Here is a 20,787-nt window from a genome sequence, read left to right on the forward strand (position 1 = left end):
ACCGGCTCCTCCATCCCATCTACCACTGTCAGGTAGGAGGAGAGAGTGGGAACGTGGTCCCTGGAGTTCTGAACACACTTTAACTCTGTCCAGGGGCCTCCAGCTCTCAGGGGGGCTCTTCCAGATCCTGCTGCCCCCCCCGGGGAACTCTTTGGGGACAATATCCCCCCTGGGCAAAGGCAAGCTTTACCAAAACCTGCATCCACCACTGGTCTGCATAGGGTCTAGCGCCCAGGGGGGGACCTCAGCCCCAGGCATTGGTCCGGAGGAAAGAAAAAAAGATTTTGCTGCATCTTATGGGAAACACTCAAGAACTGAGCGACAGAGGGACGGGTGGGGCCTTTTAAACTCTGTCAATTGTGTTTCCTGTCAGGCGAGACCAGTCATGTCTCAGGTGTGCCATCCTGGAAGATGACTGGAGAAAAATGTTTTTGTTCTGGGTCAGATAGTCAACTAGCATTTTTTGGAGTTAAATCTTAGAAATGTATATTTTTTTATATATCTCGATCGATCTATCTATCCTTGCAGTGGGCCACCCACACTTAAGAGTTAAATGCATATTAACAGAGGGTTGCAGAAAATGCTACATTACCTACCCCTTCTTTGCTCTGGCAGGCTCCTTCCAGCTGTGCAACCAGTCCCCTTTCCACCTCCTTTTCAAACTACTCTAGGGATTAATAGCCCTTCGTTGTACCTGATGACAATGAGGGACTGCTCACAGAGCATATGGAGCTTTAGGGAGAGGAGGAGAGTTAGGAGCCAGCAGGAGAAATATGTAAGTAATGCAACCTCATCCTACACCACCTAGACTTAAAGCGTAACTTCACTCAAAAGGAGACGTGTTGCTTTTCCTCCTCTTTTGTCATATTTGGGAAAAAAATTGTTTTTGGGGGGGGGGTGCAGGGCATTGATGGGATTAGGCAATCTGTGCAGAAGCTCCCCCCCGCCCTAAACAATGGGGAACCATTCACAAGGCGTAGTGCGGATCGCAAATGCACAATGGGCAACCAGCTGCAAAGTCACAGCTAGCTGCCCACAGTAAACCTGTTGGCACCAGGGATCAGAGAAGGGTGAAAAAAAACGACCCAGGTAAGGACAGCGCTGGATCCCAAGACAGGCGAGTGTCGGTTTATTAAAAGTCAGCAGCTACAGTTTTTGGAGCTGCTGACTTCTAATTTTTGAAGAGATGACTGAAGAACCGCTTTAACAAGCATTTAACTCTTGCAGTATGGGGTAGGGGCCACTACAAGGGTTTGTTTAGGTACTCTTGTCTGAAGGTTATCAGAGTGGTTGCAGCCTGACAAAAAAAAATAAAAAAAGTAAATTTTTGTCTATGGTCATTTGTGATTCTTTGATCCAGGTTTACCAACATCTAAGCACCACAAAATAAAAAAGCTATTCAATTCATTTTTAATAATCAAAGCAAGCTCCCTCATCTATTCATGTCTCTGATTTATTTTGCTGAGAAATCACTTTGAAAGACAACTTTCTTAGCATCTCTGGTCGTGGCCATCTTGACTAAGGGCAGATGATTCATGTTTTTACTTCCTGGAATCCATCTGCCCTTAGCACAGGCATACAAGCAAGAGGGTGTGCCTAGCTGAGACCCCTCTTCCTTTCCTGAAGACTCCTGGGTGTATGACATAATTTGCCTAGGCAAAGGAAAAAGAAAAAAGAAAGAAAACATTAAGGAAACGAAAATTTAAGGCTTGGTTCACACCTAAACCGGCCGTGGATCGCACAGCAACGCTGTCCGTCCCTGTTCTCCATTTAAGGGACGAATCAGGGCAGAATCTTTGCTTGAATTCGGCCCTGAAATGGAGGCAAAGATGCACATCTTTTCTGTGCAGTGCGCTCCGCAGCCACCCTGGAGACATGTGAACCGGCTCCATAGAGAGCCAGTCACATTCTCCTGCTATGTGAATTGGATGCGGGTGTGAACCCAGCCTAAAACCAGTAAATATGATATACTTTTCTATTTACTAATGCTAGCAGCATAAGGAGTAAAAATAGACAATGTTAAATGCGAGAGTGAAGTACCACTTTAAATTTTAACAAAACTCAAATTTTAGGCCAGGTAGGTCATCAAAACCCAATAATATGAACCTATAGTATTTAAATGTACACATAAAACTATGTTCCTAGTCTTTCTGGGACTGATAAGGAATCATATGAGGGCTGAAATAAAATACCTTTGCTGCTCCTGGTTGCTACTAGTGATGGTAATATAACCAAAGTCTATGCTTTTGGTCACATGATTTTTGTGAAAGGAGAGGTTCAGCCAATCTGGACTGCAAACCTTCTGTTAACAGAGATTACATAACTAAACCCTTAGCATTCTAGTCATGCTAGCAGCATAATCTCCAAGACAGCCAAGTAATTTGAAGCTAGTGACACATGCATCAAATGTCAGCAGATTTATGTTGAAGCCACTGAAATACACTCCATCAGTGAACCTGATGGCAACACTGAGATTGACAAGTGTCACTTTTTCAATCAACTCTTGTTGAAGAAGCCAGGTGGAAAACTGCCAGGAGAACAGAACCTGTATCCAATCAAATACAGGCACTGCTTGGGTATTCCTATAGCCGACAGCAATTACTGTCGGCAAACAATAGCCCGCAATGGGAGATCCATTTGCACTACTAGCATGGATGGAGGAATCGGTTAGGGATATCGCCATATACCTGTATGGCCAGCTTAAGCCATTGTTATTTCTTTATATACTTCAGATTTGAAGTACAGGACTGCTTTAAGGAATCAGGAAAGTGCCAGGGAATCCATGTGAGACATCTAGTGAGCAGATATGCACATACATGCAAAAATTCGCAAACGTACACGCACAATTTCTGTTGGCACCAGACAGGCTATGTAGAAGGATGCTCATGCCAGTGTTCAGTGCTGACTGATCTTCAGCTGTTCCCTGTGTCCTGCATTTATCCTGTATGATTTCCTTGTTGCTGACCCAGCTTGCTCCTGACGGGATCTTGGATTCTGCTTCTGAACTGTCGTTCATTCCTGAACCAGCTCCGTTCCTAACTACAGCTTTGCCCATGATGTGGTATCTTGCTGCCTGCCTTTTGATGACCATGGCTATTCCTTGTAACTATGCTTTGATCTCTGATCCTGGATTCCTGTTCTGCTCAAGTGCCTGTTTGGCTGTCTGTTGTACCAGCTCTGTGAACCGCTGAGTGTTCCTGCCTCAAGTCTGCTGGTAGCTCTGACAAGCCGAATGTCCAGAACCAACAGCCTAAGCGGAGTGCCCCTTTAACCTGGGCTAGACTTCTGAACCTTACTACTGTTCCTGACCAATTGGTTCACCAGTCTCCATGGGACTGCATCTCCTGCTGCAAGTTCTCCTATCAATATCTGCAGGCACTCGTGTCCCTCAGTACCCTCTGTTCCACCTTCAGTGGGGGCCGGGCTGGAGAGAAGAGAGGCTGACCTCATCATTTCAGTCTCCTATCAAGTACGTGACATGAACTATTGTTTCTGTATAAAATTAAATACCTGGTAAACTACACACAGTGAAAGAAGCAACTTTTATACTTCACTAAACAGCAGAAGTAACGTAGTACATTAATATGGAGACCTTATGGTTCATGCCACCTGACTGTTTTAGAATGATACTCTAGCTTGGATAGAATGGCCCAGAAAACATACAAAAAAAAGTCAACTGGTACTAGGCAAACACATGAAAAAAAATGGTTTCTCAAACATCCCCTTTTCATCTCCTAGATATTACATAGCCTGACTAAAGTGTTTGATCTAGGCTCTGAAAATATCCTTTGATCTTCCTAATTGCTGAAATGGCTGGAAAAATAATTAGCAAATATTGCAAGAAGGCAGTCATTGAATATGATTGTAGTGAATATTGAACTCTCCTTTACTTTTAAAGAGCTAAACAAGCTTTTTTCTGCCAATATACAGTATGTGTGAAAAATTATCAATGAGAAAAATATAAAATGAAATACACCAAATACATGGTCACATAAAATGCATACATTCTCATAATTACTACAGGTAAAATAGTGTGCGATTACATAGCAACATCAGAACAGTGTCCATCCTGGTACCCGCTACATTGTAAAGGGAATTAGAGGCTACCATGTATCTGGATGATGCTCAGTCTGGTTGCTGATACATTGTGAAAGGTATTGTTTTCCATGCATATATTTGTGCTCGACAGGTTTCTAGTAACTCCCACAAAAAATTAGCCCGTCTCATATACAAAAATGTAAGAATTCTCCCTTTCACACAAGGTTAGGATTCCATCTTGCTATGTAAGCAATCTTTCACCAGCTTACTTCGAACAAATGAAGGCACACTCGATCATACAAAATCATTGCTACAAATATAACTAGGCAAGTAATCAATACATACTTTATACGTTAAGATTCCTTTGTTTTATGGCAAATATTTGCCTTTTGTCTGTGGATAATACTTGCTCTCAATACTAAGTACTTTTGTTTATAATCTCGCTTATTTTTCATTGTTTAACAAGATATACAAAAATACATTCAACACTTCTAAAATTGGATATTGTGAACATTTAGAAAGAAAAAAAAAAACAAAAAAAAAACAAAAACAAACAAACGAGACAAAATCATACAAGAAACACGTCTCCACCTTCCTATATTTTATCAAATCTACGTTGCTTCTATTATATCACTTCAAGATTTAAAGCATAGCATATTATAGGTGTTTTTCATATATCTCACCCCTGTGGAATAGTATATGTCTAAATCCATTGCTTTTTTTGTCTACGTTTGCATTACTGGTTTCTATCCATAACCCTACATAAATCTTGGGTATAGGATACTCTCCCTACCAGTCTCTCTACACAAATATACACAAATAACCATATCCTAACTTCAGAGGCTCTACTAGATAACAGATATCCATACATTCAACTCAAGGAAGAAAAAAAAAAAAAAAAAAAAAAAAAAGGAAGAAGAATGCCAAGTACTTTTGCACAAATGTGTGCTCTGATAGTTTTGGACCTACTCAACTCAACTCACCCCCAACAACCACTATATTTCAGCAGTGTTTTAGAAGGTCTGGCATTGTCTGCAATCTGGAAAAAAATACCTAAACAACTGCCAACTAAGGTCTGGTAAAAGAGACAGTGCAACCTTTATACTAATGAGTGAAGACAATACCAGATGTAGAACAGAGGGATTTTATTAAATGGACATTATAGCATTGCACTGGATCTGTCATCATACGTAGCAATCTTGTTTTTGGGCCTTTTAAATAAGCCTGAGGGAAACATGCTTAGCAATCTTGCTTTTGGGCTTTTTAAATAAGCCTGAGGGACACATACTTAGCAAGTAATAGAAGAAATCTATATCTCTACAGATAAGAAGCCTAAGAGGGCCGAAAATGACATCAAAGAGAACCTGAAGTCAGAAGGGAGGAAACACTTTTCATTCCTGGGATAGTCAAGAATGCCGAGGCCTACTGGAAGAGATAAAGCCTTCCTAAACGGAAGTCATGAAGTTGGAACTGAAGGTGGAAAGCATCTAAAGTAAAATAATAGGATATCACTTATGTACTGGCCAGCTCTACCAATAGTATCTATACTTTGGGAGATTCTTTAAACTGTGTAATGCCATCTTAGTAAAAGTACAATGACTTGGACGGCCTCTAAAGGCCTCTGATGGATATACATTCCACCAGCATTCTTTCATGGCACAGTCCTGGATATTTTGAGTTCTGAGCAAACACAGACACTTTAATGATCTACTTTCAATTGTTAACACTTCCTATCCCCCCTCCCCCACCAACTCTTCGAACACAAAAAGGTAATCTCAACAGCATAAAAAGGGCAAATGTTACAAAGCAAGTTCATGTTTGTAACCATCTACAAACATCATCTGGGTTAAGGGTATTCATATCGCATCGACATCCTGTAGTATTGCACTGGCTAAGAAGAAAAATGTAGTCTGGTCTTTGTGGTGCTGGATAAGAGATGGTACAAAGTTAACTGCATCACAGTAAACAGATATCACAATTTGTAAATGATTTTGTAGACATAGCCCATCACACTAAATGTATTTCGAACACTTTTCTATGATTCAACAAGTGCTACCTGGCACCTGAAGCAGACAGAGATGTATTACGATCGTTCAAAAGACTCAATACATTCAGGCATTTGGCAAAGCACTGGTTGCATGCAGTTCATCTTTGTCATTCCCGATAGCTCCCCCACAAAGTAAGTGCTCAGAGACCTCCACAGCATGGGGCTGATGCATGAGGCGCTGGATGCACTTCAGGAACAATTTCATGTTACTGATGCTATCTAGATTTGGGAAATATGAAATTTGTTGGTATGTGTGAGCCTGCCCTTGTACTAAAAGAACAGTTGAATGCTTCACAAACATGCAAGCTTGCCTCTATGAGAACAGAAGGGAGGAAGCGGGAGAAAGATGGAGATGCAGCATGTCATCTTAGGCACTAGCTTATATTAGATGAATAACGGCAATCCGCCCTAATATGCACGCTTATGCTATTAAAGTGTGAGGGAGAGCTGAAACCAGGCACCTGTGCCATCAATGTATTAATGGGGAAACAGTGATAACTGCATGGGGAATTGCTGCTATCTCCCCCATAACACGCTGACCAAAGGTGCATGGCACCATCAATTGCCAGCTTATTACAGAATTAGCTTTTGTGCCCTCAAGCAATGTTTTTCTACAATCCACCAATGCAACCAATCATATTCTAAAAAAGAAAAAAAAGGAAAAAAGGAAAGAGGAAAGGGGAAAAAAAAAAAAAAAAAAAAAGGAAGGTTTTCGGTACCCTTTTAGTAGATACCAACATATGAAATCATCATCATCTAAAACCCAATGGAGAAATTTTTTTTTTTTAAATCTACTACATACATTGTGCATGGTTGTGTCGTATAGCTATAAATAAGATGAGAAGCATTCCTTGGCCTCCCGTGTTCTCACCTGTATACATTAGCAGGAATATCACAGTTAGGATCAGCTCCAGGATCAGCACACTCCAGATAAGGTAGAGATAGAGGTTGTTGTCATTCAACAAATCCTTGGAAGAGATAACCAGGAGGACAGCCGCATTGCCTAACAGAAAAGAACAAAGAAACAGGAGAGGACTGTACAATTAATGCTTCTGGGGAAAATACTGTACATAGAGACAATCAGCAGAACAAGTCATTTCAAAAAAAAAAAAATTGCATCCCCCAACCCAATTCACAGCTATGTAATGTCCCAGCATTGCTATGCATTTGGACTTCCAGGGGTCCCAATTGAAAACATTTATGTCTACTTTGAATGTCATGTTAAAATACATTTTCGAAGAAGCTTTCATGTTTTACTTTCCTGGCATCCCATATTTTCTTACAAACACAATCTCTGACCCCTGTTCAGACATTATATCCAACAACGTAGTGAGCATCCCTTCTGAACAAGGGCTGGATTTAAAACACTTACAGAACAAGAGAGCACCGCTTTCATTTTGTCCACAGAAACAGACTTACACAAAAGTGGAGAACAGTAAAGCACTATACACAGAGTAAAGCCGGCCATAGAGGGAGCGAATCTTCTCAGGTTCAGCAGGAACCAGCCGAGATTCGAACCATGTATGGACAGGCTGAATGGACTAAAGTTAATTAACAACCAGCCTGCCAGATTTTACATGCGAATCACTGTGTTCTACCAACTAGGACAGCTTCCCCCGCCAAGAGAGCATAATGGTCGTGGTTGCAGGGAAGAAATTTGCAAGGCAAGCCATACAAATTCTCTCCACCATGGGTGAAGGGAAAGAAAATTCCGATGCCCCCCATCAACACAGTCAGTATTGATGGGGGAATCTCTCCAGCAGCGCTACTGTGTTCTACCGTCAGAAAGCCTTTCCTGCCAGCAGAACACAATGATCACATGCAAAAAAATCTGACAGGCTGATTGTATTGAAGTCGATTGATGAATAGACTTCAGTACAACCAGTCTGCCCATAGATGGATCAAATTAAGGTTGGTACTGCTGAACCGGCTGAGATTCGACCAATGGCAGGCTTAAGGCAGCCCGTACATGAATCAGTTTGACTTGATTCCCCCATGCACCTCGAATGCCAGCTCCCTGCTGAGCTATTGTATTCTGACACTGGGGATACTTCCCCTCCATCAGAATACACAGCTATAGCTGGCAGCACTGATTGAGCAGCAAAAATCCAACTCGGCGGTAGTACAGAAGTCGATCGGTAGATGGATCGAAGTTCAGGCAGTCCCTATGGATTCAGCCAAATTTCAATCCATGTATAGCCGGCTTAAAGGCAGTCATTCAATGCTTGAATTTTAGTCAATTCCTGCTTGATTGTACGAAATTCATGCAGTATATGGCCCTGTCGGCACCACTTGTTTAACAGACTTTTGCTGAAGGAGTCTATTGGAAAATTGTTGGCCAAACAATGCTTGCATTCAATCCAAACCCTATTATCAGAGAGAGGACAGATTCTGCTGAAGTTGTGGTGGTGCGCTGAGATGGCGCAACAGTGCTGCTGGAAAGAGCCCCACGTACTTGATCCGGCAACTGGAATGTTTCCTGTAGGCAGGCATTCTTCCTGGAATTGACCCCACTCACCAGGGACTTTTCCCTGCAGTATTGGCTTTCCCTAACAAGCAGGGTCTCTGTCCCTGACCTACCACTTGCTCCTGGCATGCCTGAACAATGCAGATACCTTGTTTTATAAACTTCCCACACCAAGACGGCTGCCAAAAGGTCTCCAGAAGTTGCAGTGTCCAATCAGACTGCTGACACCTTTGAGACACCGTCACTGATGTAGTCCACGAGAGGACATTTTCTTTATTAGACTCCAATCCATCTGTATAATGGCACAGTACCACCTACTGGACAGAGGTAAACCTGTATCTACCTACATTTAGCCCAGATTCACACTTGTGCGAACACAGACATCGCATGCGATTCGCACCTGCACTGCGGTGCCGATCGCATGCCATGTCTGTGCAATGCGAGTTCAGCCCTACAGTTGTAGGGCTGAACTCGCATTGGATTCGTAGGAAAATAGTGCAGGGACTTTTTCCCCCGCACTGGAATCGGATCGCATGGGTGTTGTCACCCATGCAATCTGATTCCTGTGCGAGTTCACAGTTCACACTGCGATCTGTGAACCGATAACCGATCGGGGGGTATCAATAACATTGTATTGACACCCGCATCGGTTTGCAAAAGGCAGTGTGAACTGCCTGCGGAGAGATGCGATGCGGGAACCGGCACAGGAATCACTCTGGTTCCCACATTGGATATGTGTGGACCTAGGCTAAGGCGGAGCAAAAGAAATCTATACATGTATGGCCAACTTAATCAGAAGAGAAGCAAGCTTGTGTGAAAAAATAAATAAATATATATATATATATATATATATATATATATATATATATATATATATATATATATATATATATATATATATATATATATATATATATATATATATATATATATATATTTTTCCATGCTCATCACTGATTGAATATCCCTGTTTAATTAGCACATTGTACCTTATGTACAGTCTATCGTCATGTATAAGGTTAAATAGTGCACATTGAACCTACAGATGCTTAGACACAATTATGGTATGCCTGGCAATTTAGATTTAGCCTTTAAGTGTCAGTTATATACATTACGTACTGTAGTTCTCATGTGAAAGTAATAGGAGGTGCAGGCCTTCCCCTACTCTACAAAAAAATTAAAAAAGGTTTAATGTAATTTGTGCCCTTGAAATTAAAAAATGTGATCCCACTGCTTGTCCTGGTGACATGTCACTGGGATTTGTAATAGAGGAGATATCTCCCCAACAGGACCAAATAGAAGTAAAAACTGGCAAATTTGAATCATTCTTCAAACTGGGGAAAAAAAAATAATAATTTTGCCTGGAAATATCAGAATTCAATACTTATGCTAATTATGCAGATAATGTAATTTTAGATGTGTGTATTGAGAATCGAGGATGCATTATTACAAGGGTAGGCTCTGGTATGCCCACTACTGTGGCCCTGTGTACCAATTGCTCATCTGTCATATGTGACCACCACTATAGACTGGGTAGCCCACAGCAAAAGAAAAAGTCTTGGACAGCCCATGTGTGGCCAGTATTTGGATACAACATTGGGATCCAGATGTCCCATACACTCCTTTTTTCCTAATTAAACGGTTCCAACTGTGCGGAGGTAGCCTGCATCCTCCACATATTTGCATTGGCTGGCTTGTACAGAACATCACTGCTCTCTGCCATAATAACAAGGAATTGTTATGCTAATATATGGATCAGTAAAAAACAAAAGGAGGCATTTTAGGACTACAGATGAGATTGTTTTTCTAGGTTTTACATTTGTTAAGCTGAAAATGCATGGAAAAATTATACATGGAGAAGTGTTACGTTGGTACACACTGGACACTCTTATGGTAATAAGACCACCTAATTGAAAGAGGACTTCTGTATACCGACAAGGATAGTGGACAACTGGAAACACAGAAGATCCTAAGCCCAATTTTAGGGTGGGGGGTGTAGAGATTACATACAGTGTGTCTACGCGTACCAATATCTTGCAAAGGGTTTATCTTTTTTGGTTCTTTAGGCTTACATTGTGCATGCACATTGGAAAAATAGGATTTTTTATAACAGCTTACCTGTAAAATCCTTTTCTTTCGATGGACATCACGGGACACAGAGCCTCAGTAATTACTGATAGGTTATATAGGGTATCACTAGGTGATTGGACACTGGTCACACCCTAAACAGGAAGTTCAACCCCCTATATAATCCCTCTTGCAGGGATACCTCAGTTTTGTAGCAAAGCAATATAAGTGTATTAGAAGAGGGGCGGGACCTTTGTGTCCCGTGATGTACATCGAAAAAAGGATTTTACAGGTAAGCTGTTATAAAAAAATCCAATTTTCTTTCTCATACATCACGGGACACAGAGCCTCAGTAATTACTGATGGGATGTCCCAGAGCAATGCTACCTGAGGGGAGGGGAATCACAACCAAGTAGGGCGCAATCAGACCTGAGGACCCTGTACCGTTGCCTGCAGCACACTATGCCCAAAAGCGATATCCTCATGCCTTCTCACATCCACCTGATAAAATCTGGTGAATGTATGGACTGAAGACCAGGTTGCGGCCTTGCAAATTTGAGCGATAGAGGCCCGGTGATGCACTGCCCAAGAAGCACCAATAGCCCTTGTGGAATGTGCCTTGATCTGAAACTGAGGAATCTTCTGTTTCAAACCGTAAGCTTGAATGATCAATTGTCGAATCCATTTAGAAATGGTAGCTTTTGACGCTGCCTGTCCTCTATTGGGACCCTCTGGCAGAACGAACAAAACATCCGTTTTGCGAATTTGAGCAGTTGCTTCCAGATAGGCCTTGACTGCTCTTACTACATCCAAAGAATGTAGTGACCTTTCTTCCGAAGAACAGGGATCTGGAAAAAAGGAAGGCAGAACAATGTCTTGGTTTAGATGAAAATCTGAAGCCACCTTCGGTAAAAAACTAGGATGAGGGCGCAGTACCACTCTATCCTTGTGTACAATCAAATAAGGCTCTTTACAGGAAAGAGCTGCTAATTCTGATACTCTTCTAGCAGAAGAAATGGCTACCAGAAAAATTAACTTCCTTGTCAACAAGACCAAAGGAATCTGATGTATTGGTTCAAAAGGCTGTTTCTGTAAAACAGACAGAACCAAGTTCAAGTTCCAGGGGTTTAGGGGCGCCTTAACCAGAGGATTAAGACGCGTCACCCCCTGCATAAAGTTTCGGACCAAAGAATGCGAAGCAAGTGGTGGTTGAAACAATACTGATAAGGCCGAAACTTGGCCCTTGATGGTACTCAAGGCCAACTTCATCTCTAATCCCATTTGTAGAAAATCAAGGATTCTACCTATCACATATTTTCTGGGATGCCAACCCCTGGATTCACACCAGGATACATAAGCTTTCCAGACTCTATGATAAATTACTCTGGAAGCTGGCTTCCTTGCATTGATCAAGGTAGATATCACAGGACCTGAAAGCCCACGATTTTTTAGAATGTGGGTTTCAATAGCCAAACCGTCAAATTTAACGTTTGTAAGGCAGGATGGAACACTGGACCTTGAGATAAAACAGGTCTGGGCGTAACGGTGGGGTCCACGAGGAACCCACCGTCATCCTTACTATTTCTGCATACCAGGTCCTCCTGGGCCAAGCGCGGGCTACCAGAAGTACTGACTTACTTTCCTGCCTGATCCTACGAAGGAGTCGTAGCAGTAGCAGAATAGGCGGGAATGCATAAATCAGTGAGAACCGATGCCACGGAATCACCAACGCATCTATCCCGCATGTAAGAGGATCCTTTGTCCTTGCCACAAATCTGTGTATCTTTTTGTTGAATTGGGATGCAAAGAGGTCTCCATCTGGAACCCCCCCATCTTTGGCATATGGCCCAAAAGACGTCGGGATGCAGGGACCATTCCCCTGGGAGTAACTGCTGGCGACTTAAAGGGGTTGTAAAGGTAAAAATTTTTTCACCTTAATGCATTATATGTATTAAGGTGAAAAAACTTTTGACAATACCGCCGCCCCCAGCCCCCCCGTTTTACTTACCTGACGCCTCGAATCTCCGCTGCTCGTTCTCGTCATCTCCATTGCAGCTCAGCCTGGTCGCTGATTGGCTGCAGTGGATGGATTGAAAGCAGCGCAGCCATTGGCTCGCGCTGCTGTCAATCACATCCGATGACGCGGCGTGCTGGGGGGCGGGGCCGAGTGATACAGCGAGCGGCTATAGCCGCCGGCTGTATCACGGGAGCGCGCCCGCAAGCACTCACCACCATGCGAGGGAGCTCGCATTAAGGTGGTTAATGCTTGCGGGGAGGAGCTGAAACAGCCGCCGAGGGACCCCAGAAGACCAGGTTCGGGGCCACTCTGTGCAGAACGAGCTGCACAGTGAAGGTAAGTATAACATGTTTGTTATTTTTTTTTTTTTTTAATTTTACCTTTACAACCCCTTTAAATAGTCCGCCTGCCAGTTCTCTATCCCTGGAATGAAGACTGCCGATGTGCATGGCACCTGCTTCTCTGCCCAGACTAAGATCTGGTTCACCTCTCCTTGAGCAGCTCGGCTCCTGGTGCCTCCCTGATGATTGATATAAGCCACTGCTGTGGCATTGTCGGACTGGATCCTGACTGGGCAACCCTGTAGCCTGAGAGTCCAGGCTTTTAGAGCTAGATATGCCGTACGGATCTCCATAATGTTGATGGGTAGAGTCCTCTCAGTTTTGGACCATACCCCCTGGACTGCAGACTGTTCCAGAACTGCTCCCCAACCCGAAAGTCTGGCATCCGTTGTTACCACCGTCCAGGTGACCGGTAGAAAGGATTTCCCTTTCTGCAAGCTTTCGGGCATTAACCACCAATTGAGGCACTGACACACTGCATGAGACAGGTGCATCGGAAAAATCTAATGCCTGAACCCTCTTGTTCCAGGCCGACAGGATACTGTGTTGCAACAGTCCTGAATGAAACTGAGCATAGGGAACTGCTTCGAACGAAGCTACCCTCTTTCCCAGCAGCCTCATACAAAAGGCGGACAGAAGGACCCTTCTTGGTCCTGACTACCAGAATCAGCTCCCTTAAGGCAGTGATCTTTGCCTGAGGAAAAAATACCTTCTTCCTGGCTTGTATCTAGGGATGAGCTTCGAGTTCGAGTCGAACTCATGTTCGACTCGAACATTGGCTGTTCGCAAGTTCGTCGAACAGCGAACAATTTGGAGTGTTCGCGGCAAATTCGAATGCTGCGGAACACCCTTTAAAAGTCTATGGGAGAAATCAAAAGTGCTAATTTTAAAGGCTAATATGCAAGTTATTGTCATAAAAAGTGTTTGGGGACCCAGGTCCTGCCCCAGGGGACATGGATCAATGCAAAAAAAAGTTTTAAAAACGGCCGTTTTTTCAGGAGCAGTGATTTTAATAATGCTTAAAGTCAAACAATAAAAGTGTAATATCCCTTTAAATTTCGTACCTGGGGGGTGTCTATAGTATGCCTGTAAAGGGGCGCATGTTTCCTGTGTTTAGAACAGTCTGACAGCAAAATGACATTTTGAAGGAAAAAACTAATTTAAAACTACCCGCGGCTATTGCATTGCCGACAATACACATAGAAGTTCATTGATAAAAACGGCATGGGAATTCCCCAAAGGGGAACCCCGAACCAAAATTTAAAAAAAAAAAAAATATATAATGTGGGGTTCCCCCTAAATTCCATACCAGACCCTTCAGGTCTGGTATGGATTTTAAGGGGAACCCCGCGCCAAAAAAAAAAAAAAGCGGCGTGGGGTCCCCCCAAAAATCCATACCAGACCCTTATCCGAGCACGCAACCTGGCAGGCCGCAGGAAAAGAGGGGGGGGGGACGAGAGTGCGGCCCCCCCCTCCTGAACTGTACCAGTCCACATGCCCTCAACATTGGGAGGGTGCTTTGGGGTAGCCCCCCAAAACACCTTGTCCCCATGTTGATGAGGACAAGGGCCTCATCCCCACAACCCTGGCCGGTGGTTGTGGGGGTCTGCGGGCGGGGGGCTTATCGGAATCTGGAAGCCCCCTTTAACAAGGGGACCCCCAGATCCCGCCCCCCTGTGTGAAATGGTAAGGGGGTACAAAAGTACCCCTACCATTTCACTAAAAAACTGTCAAAAATGTTAGGGGGACTCCCACGTCATTTTTTTTTTTTTAATTTTGGTTCGGGGGTTCCCCTTTGGGGAATTCCCATGCCGTTTTTATCAATGAACTTCTATGTGTATTGTCGGCAATGCAATAGCCGCGGGTAGTTTTAAATTTCCTTCAAAGTTTTTTCCTTCAAAATGTCATTTTGCTGTCAGACTGTTCTAAACACAGGAAACATGCGCCCCTTTACAGGCATACTATAGACACCCCCCAGGTACGAAATTTAAAGGGATATTACACTTTTATTGTTTGACTTTAAGCATTATTAAAATCACTGCTCCTGAAAAAACGGCCGTTTTTAAAACTTTTTTTTGCATTGATCCATGTCCCCTGGGGCAGGACCCAGGTCCCCAAACACTTTTTATGACAATAACTTGCATATTAGCCTTTAAAATTAGCACTTTTGATTATTCATGTTCGTGTCCCGTAGACTTTAACAATGTTCGCGTGTTCGAACAAACTTTTTTCCTGTTCGCATGTTCTGGTGCGAACCGAACAGGAGAGTGTTCGGCTCATCCCTACTTGTATCTATGATCAGACCCAAATACTCCAGTCTTCTTACTGGTTTTAGGAAAGATCTTTCTAAGTTGAGGAGCCAACCTAGGTGTTCCAGATACTAGACTGTGGTTCTCAAGTTTCTGTTCAAACAGGCTACCGACCGGTCTATCAAGAGCAGGTCGTCTAGGTATGCTATGACAGTTATACCTTGAGCCCTTAATCTGGCCAGAGGAGGCCAAGATTTTTGTAAACACTCGAGGTGCAGTGGTTAGTCCGAAAGGCAGAGCCACAAACTGGAAATGGCGCCCTCCTATCTCGAAGCATAAGAGCTTTTGAGGAGCAGGAAAAATGGGCACCTGCAGATATGCATCTCTGATGTCCATCGATGCCAGAAATTCTCCTCCCTACAGGATGGAGACTACTGTCCGAATTGATTCCCTGCGAAAGGACCGAATCCTTAGGAATCGATTCAGATCCCTTAGATCCAGAATGGGTCTGACATCGCCATCTGGCTTTTGGACCGTAAAAGGTTGGAATAGAATCCCAATCCTTGATCCTTCGTGGGAACCACCATAATGACCTCTTGCGACAAAAGCCGCTCTAACGCTAGAAGGAGCGACTGCTTTTTCTCTGGATCTCTGGGGACATTTGATCGGAGGAAACGAGGAGAGGGAAATTCTCATCTGTCCTGAAATCCTCCTGCCAGAGCTTTTGAGAACTGTAGCAGTCTTCCCCCCACTCGAGTGAGAGGGGGCGCCCCTTCATAAAGAGGCCTTAGAGTCCTGTCTAGCAGGCTTCTTCCCCCAGGACTTCCTTGTCCCTGGGGTTGACTCTTGCTTCTTGTCCCTGACGGAAGAGGCCGTCGCGACTGCCTAGAGGCTGATGCCCCTGGCACTGGGGAAAGGGTGCGTTTGAAAGAGGGACGCTTACTCCTCTTCTTAACAGGTAAGAGAGTGCTCTCCCACTAGAGAACCTTTCGATATAATTATCCAAGTCTTCTCCAAACAACCTTGCACCATGAAATGGAAATCTAGCCAGAAGTTTCTTACATGGTGCTTCAGCTGACCAATCTTTGAACCATAAGATTCTACGCATATGCACCAACCCAAGTGAAAGACGAGGGGTTTGCATGATAGAATCTCTAATGGCATCAACAGCAAAACATAAGGCCACTGGAAGGTTAGCCAACCCCTGGGCCTGCTGTTCAGGTAAAACCTTGATGACCTGCTTAACATGGTCTCTTAAGTATTGACAGACTCCGATCGCTGCCACTGCAGGTTGAACTACTGAAAATGCAAAGGAGAAAATATCCTTTAATAGGGATTCCAACTTTTTATCCACAGGGTCCCTGAGCATCTGAGCATTGTTTACAGGACAAATCAGACTTTTATTTACAGAGGAAATGGCGGCATCAACGGCCGGTATCCCCCACATGTTTATAAACATTTCTTCCATATGATAAAGTGTTGAAAACCTTTTTAGGCGGAAAAAACGTTTATCTGGGTGATCCCACTCAGAATAAATGAGCTTTTTCAAGTAAATTATGAACAGGAAAAGCATGTGTTGTTTGAGGAGGCTTTAGTGACCCCAACGAAGTAGAGGGTTCTTTAACTGATTCAGATACGGGTACTTTAAATGTGGAGCGGACCAATCCAGCAAGGATCTGTACTAACACCTTCTCATACTGAGAAGCGAAGAGGGCCCTTCTCCACTTGATTCCTCAGAAAAGGAATCATCCGTCCCATCCCGATCCTCTGAAAGGGATTTTTCTCCCCTATCCCAGAGCTCCTTCCTGAGGGTCCTGGGAAACAGAGGAAGGCCTGGTGCGTCTTTTTTCCACTGAGTGAAGATGCAATTACGGCCATTAATCTTTCCTCTAAACCATTAATGGTTGAGGAAAAAAACCTCCTGCGTAATGTATACAGGGGCTGAAGTGCCAGAAGCAGGTGTAGCCCCTGACCCCAACGGCCCTCCCTGGCTAGCCGTCCCTGGCCCCTAAGGGGGGGAAGGTGCTGCAGAAAGGGAGTCCTAAGAACCTGAAGGAGATCCCCTAGAGCCTCTAGTTCTTGGGGTATTTGAACCTCTTCTACACATAGTGCAAAGCAACAAGGTGGAGGTATCACAAATGAACACTGACTGCTGAGCAATGTAGTCCGGCAAAAGTCCTGATACCAAATGCCCAGTCTAGTGTTTCTTTAGTAAATGCTGCCTAGGAGAATGCCTGAGTCCCACCTTACATGCGAACGTCAGCTCTGTGTCCCTCCAAAGGCTGTGTGCACCTGCAAAGTATGCCTCTATAGCCTTGCAGCCGGCGATCTGGGCGTCTAAGCATGCTGGATGCTGCGATGACGCTCCGCCCCCCCCCCACTCTCCAGCGCCCCCCCCTCGTCTTTTAAAAAAACGTGCGCTTCCCGCGCAAGCCGACCCTCCTGGCAAGCATGGAGGAAAGGCTGGGGGTGGGGCAGGAAGGAGAGAGGCTGGCAGTGATGGGGCCTGCACGTGGCAAAATGGCGGCGGTGATGAAAGTGCGGTATATTACCGCCTCACAGACCACCTGCGGCCTCCCCCTATTCTGGGGGGAATATCCAGAGGAGAACCCCCCATCCTACCTGAAGCTCGGCAGGAGGAGCTTGTGCAGTGTGAAACACTGAGATAGACATCAGCATGAGAAGGTATGTGCTCTTGGCAGCCCCCGGTGGCGACAATAGGCATAGCATGCATTTACCTTAAAGGAGAAAACCTACTAGAATTAAAAAATTCTGTGGAATCTCCCTTACCTTATCCAGCCGCAGGGTTCTGTTATACAGACCCAATCTTCACCTCTTACAGTGGGCTCCGTTTGGAAAAACCTTCAGAGACTGGGGCCCCCTATGGATAGGGGGATCCGCAGTTCTGGGCCTGTAAAGCACCCAGCCAGAAATAAGGCTAGAAAAACCATTTTCTGATATGCGGGGTCCAGCTCTCTAAAAAGAGGAAGCGTTACAGGTAAAACCTCGTTTCTTCGGACACGAGGCCCGGGTACCATCCAATTCGGCCTAGAAAGGACACTTTGAAATGGATCCGGTTCGCCTGGCTTGCCCCAGTATAGGATATAGGATATAGGATATTCCCTTTGGAGCTCAGCACAGGGCATCTTTACACATCCAACACCTAAGACACTGGCTAAAAAACTGGAGGCATCCCTGCAAGAGGAGGGATTATATAGGGGGTTGAACTTCCTGTTTAGGGTGTGACCAGGGTCCAATCACCTAGTGATACCCTATATAACCCATCAGTAATTACTGAGGCTCTGTGTCCCGTGATGTATGAGAAAGAAATTACATTATTGTTGTAGGGACGGTTTCTATAACATAATAATGAAGCTTTCCAATGCGCATTCACAATGTAAGCCTTGATTCTACAAGTGTAGCACTGTATCATGTGAACACTTTTTGCCTCACAACTATGAAAAAGAAAAAGATTTTATCTGCTTATATTTTGCCTTCACTGGTTCCTCTCGGATCGTCCTATGTAATAATAATTAAACAAACAGAAAACGCACAGGCATATACAGAGAAAGCCGCTGGCAGAGACAGACACACTGTGCACTGAACAAACTAAACAAAATTCTGATGTGCTAATAAGAATACAAACCACATTAAAAGTGGTTGTAAAGTCTCAAGGTTTTTCACCTTAATGCATTCTATGCATTAAAGGTGAAAAAACATTTTTGCTGCAGCTCTCCCCCAGAGCCCCCCCCCCCCCCTTTTACTTAAAAAAAAAATTATTATATATATATATATATATAAATAATATCTTTAAAAACCTGCACAAATGAAACCACAGTCCCATTAAAAAAAGTGACATCCAGTGCTGTGTGATGAGGAGTGTCAGAAAGCTTCTATCTTTACCACGTGGGCCATCACCAGTAGTTAGATGGACTATTATCAAAATCCATGGAGTCAGAGTCAGATAGGCCTGTAAACAGATATGCCCATATAAAAATGTTTTATGGATTCACACTATTAAACGTAAAGTGCAAGGCTACGCAAATGAAGACCATAAAAACAGTGCTGTGTATACACAACATAGTAGTAAACAAATCTAGATATTCATAGTTATAGTTACATAGTAGGTGAGGTTGAAAAAAAAGACACAAGTCTATCAAGTCCAACCTATGTGTGATTATAAGTTAGTATTACCTTGTATATCCATGTATATCCATGTATGTTGTGGTCGTTCAGGTGCTTATCTAATAGTTTTTTGAAACTATTGATGCCCCCACTGAGACCACTGCCTGTGGAAGGGAATTCCACATCCTGGCTGCTCTTACAGTAAATAACCCTCTACGTAGTTTATTGTTACACCTCTTTTCTTCTAATTTTAATGAGTGGACATGTGTCTTGTTAAACTCCCTTCCGTGAAAAACTTTTATCCCTATGGTACCAGTACAGTATTTGTAAATTTAAATCATGTCACCTCTCAGGCATCTCTTCTCCAGAGAGAATAAAGTTCAGTGCTCGCAACCTTTCTTCATAACCAATATCCTCCAGACCCTTTATTAGCTTTGTTGCCCTTCTTTGTACTCGCTCCATTTCCAGTACATCCTTCCTGAGGACTGGTGCCCAGAGCTGGACAGCATACTCTAGGTGCGGCTGGACCAGCGTCTTGTAGAGTGGGAGAATTAAATCCCTTTATCCCTGGAGTTAATCCCTTTTTTAATGCATGCCAATATTCGGTTTGCTTGGTTAGCAGCCGCTTGGCATTGCATGCCATTCCTGAGCCTATCATCTACTAGGATCCCCAGGTCCTTTTCAATACTAGATTCCCCCCAGAGGTTCTCCCCCTAGTGTATAGATTGAATTCATATTTTTGCCACCCAAATACATTATTTTACATTTTTCTACATTAAAACATCATTTGCCATGTAGTTACCCACCCCATTAATTTGTTCAGATTTTCTTGCAAGGTATCCACATCCTGCGGAGAAGTTATTGCCCTGCTTAGCTTAGTATCGTCCGCAAATACAGAGATTGAACTGTTTACCCCATCCTCCAGGTTGTTTATGAATAAACTAAATAGGATTGGTCCCAGCACAGAACCCTTTGGTACCCCACTACCCACCCCTAACCATTCCGAGTATTCCTCATTTATCACCACCCTCTGAAGTCACCCTTGTAGCCATGTTTCAAACCATGTACTCACAGTAAACGTTTATGGGGAACAGTGTCAAATGCTTTTGCAAATCCCAGAGATTATGTACAAGCTTGGCAACGTATCATGCTTTAGCTAGGCCTAGTCATAATTGACATCATCCGGGGAACAATGGTCTACATAAGGATATTGTTTGCAGGCCTATCCGACTCCATAATAGAGTCCATAGATTCTGGTAAGAGTCCATCCAACTACTGGTGATGGCCCACGTGGTGAATATAGAAGCTTTCTGACACTCCTCCTCATCACACAGCGGTGTGTACCACTTTTTGATGATTGGGACTGTGGTTTTATTTATGCACATTTTAAAACTGACTTATTTATATAATTTTTTTCACACACGTTTTTTCATTTA

The 20,787-nt window shown here is 43.6% G+C and overlaps 1 protein-coding gene across 1 annotated transcript in view; it reads right to left on the bottom strand.

Moving 5' to 3' along the window:
* TMEM192 (transmembrane protein 192) overlaps positions 1 to 20,787 on the bottom strand; it is a 134,049-nt gene that overhangs the window by 48,310 nt on the left and 64,952 nt on the right. Inside the window, exon 4 of the mRNA XM_073606084.1 lies at positions 6,957 to 7,088. Coding sequence (XP_073462185.1) covers positions 6,957 to 7,088 — 132 coding nt within the window. The remainder of the gene's footprint in view (positions 1 to 6,956; positions 7,089 to 20,787) is intronic.

The sequence above is a fragment of the Aquarana catesbeiana genome, linkage group LG01 (genome assembly GCF_042186555.1).
Source record: "Aquarana catesbeiana isolate 2022-GZ linkage group LG01, ASM4218655v1, whole genome shotgun sequence".
NCBI lineage: Eukaryota > Metazoa > Chordata > Amphibia > Anura > Ranidae > Aquarana > Aquarana catesbeiana.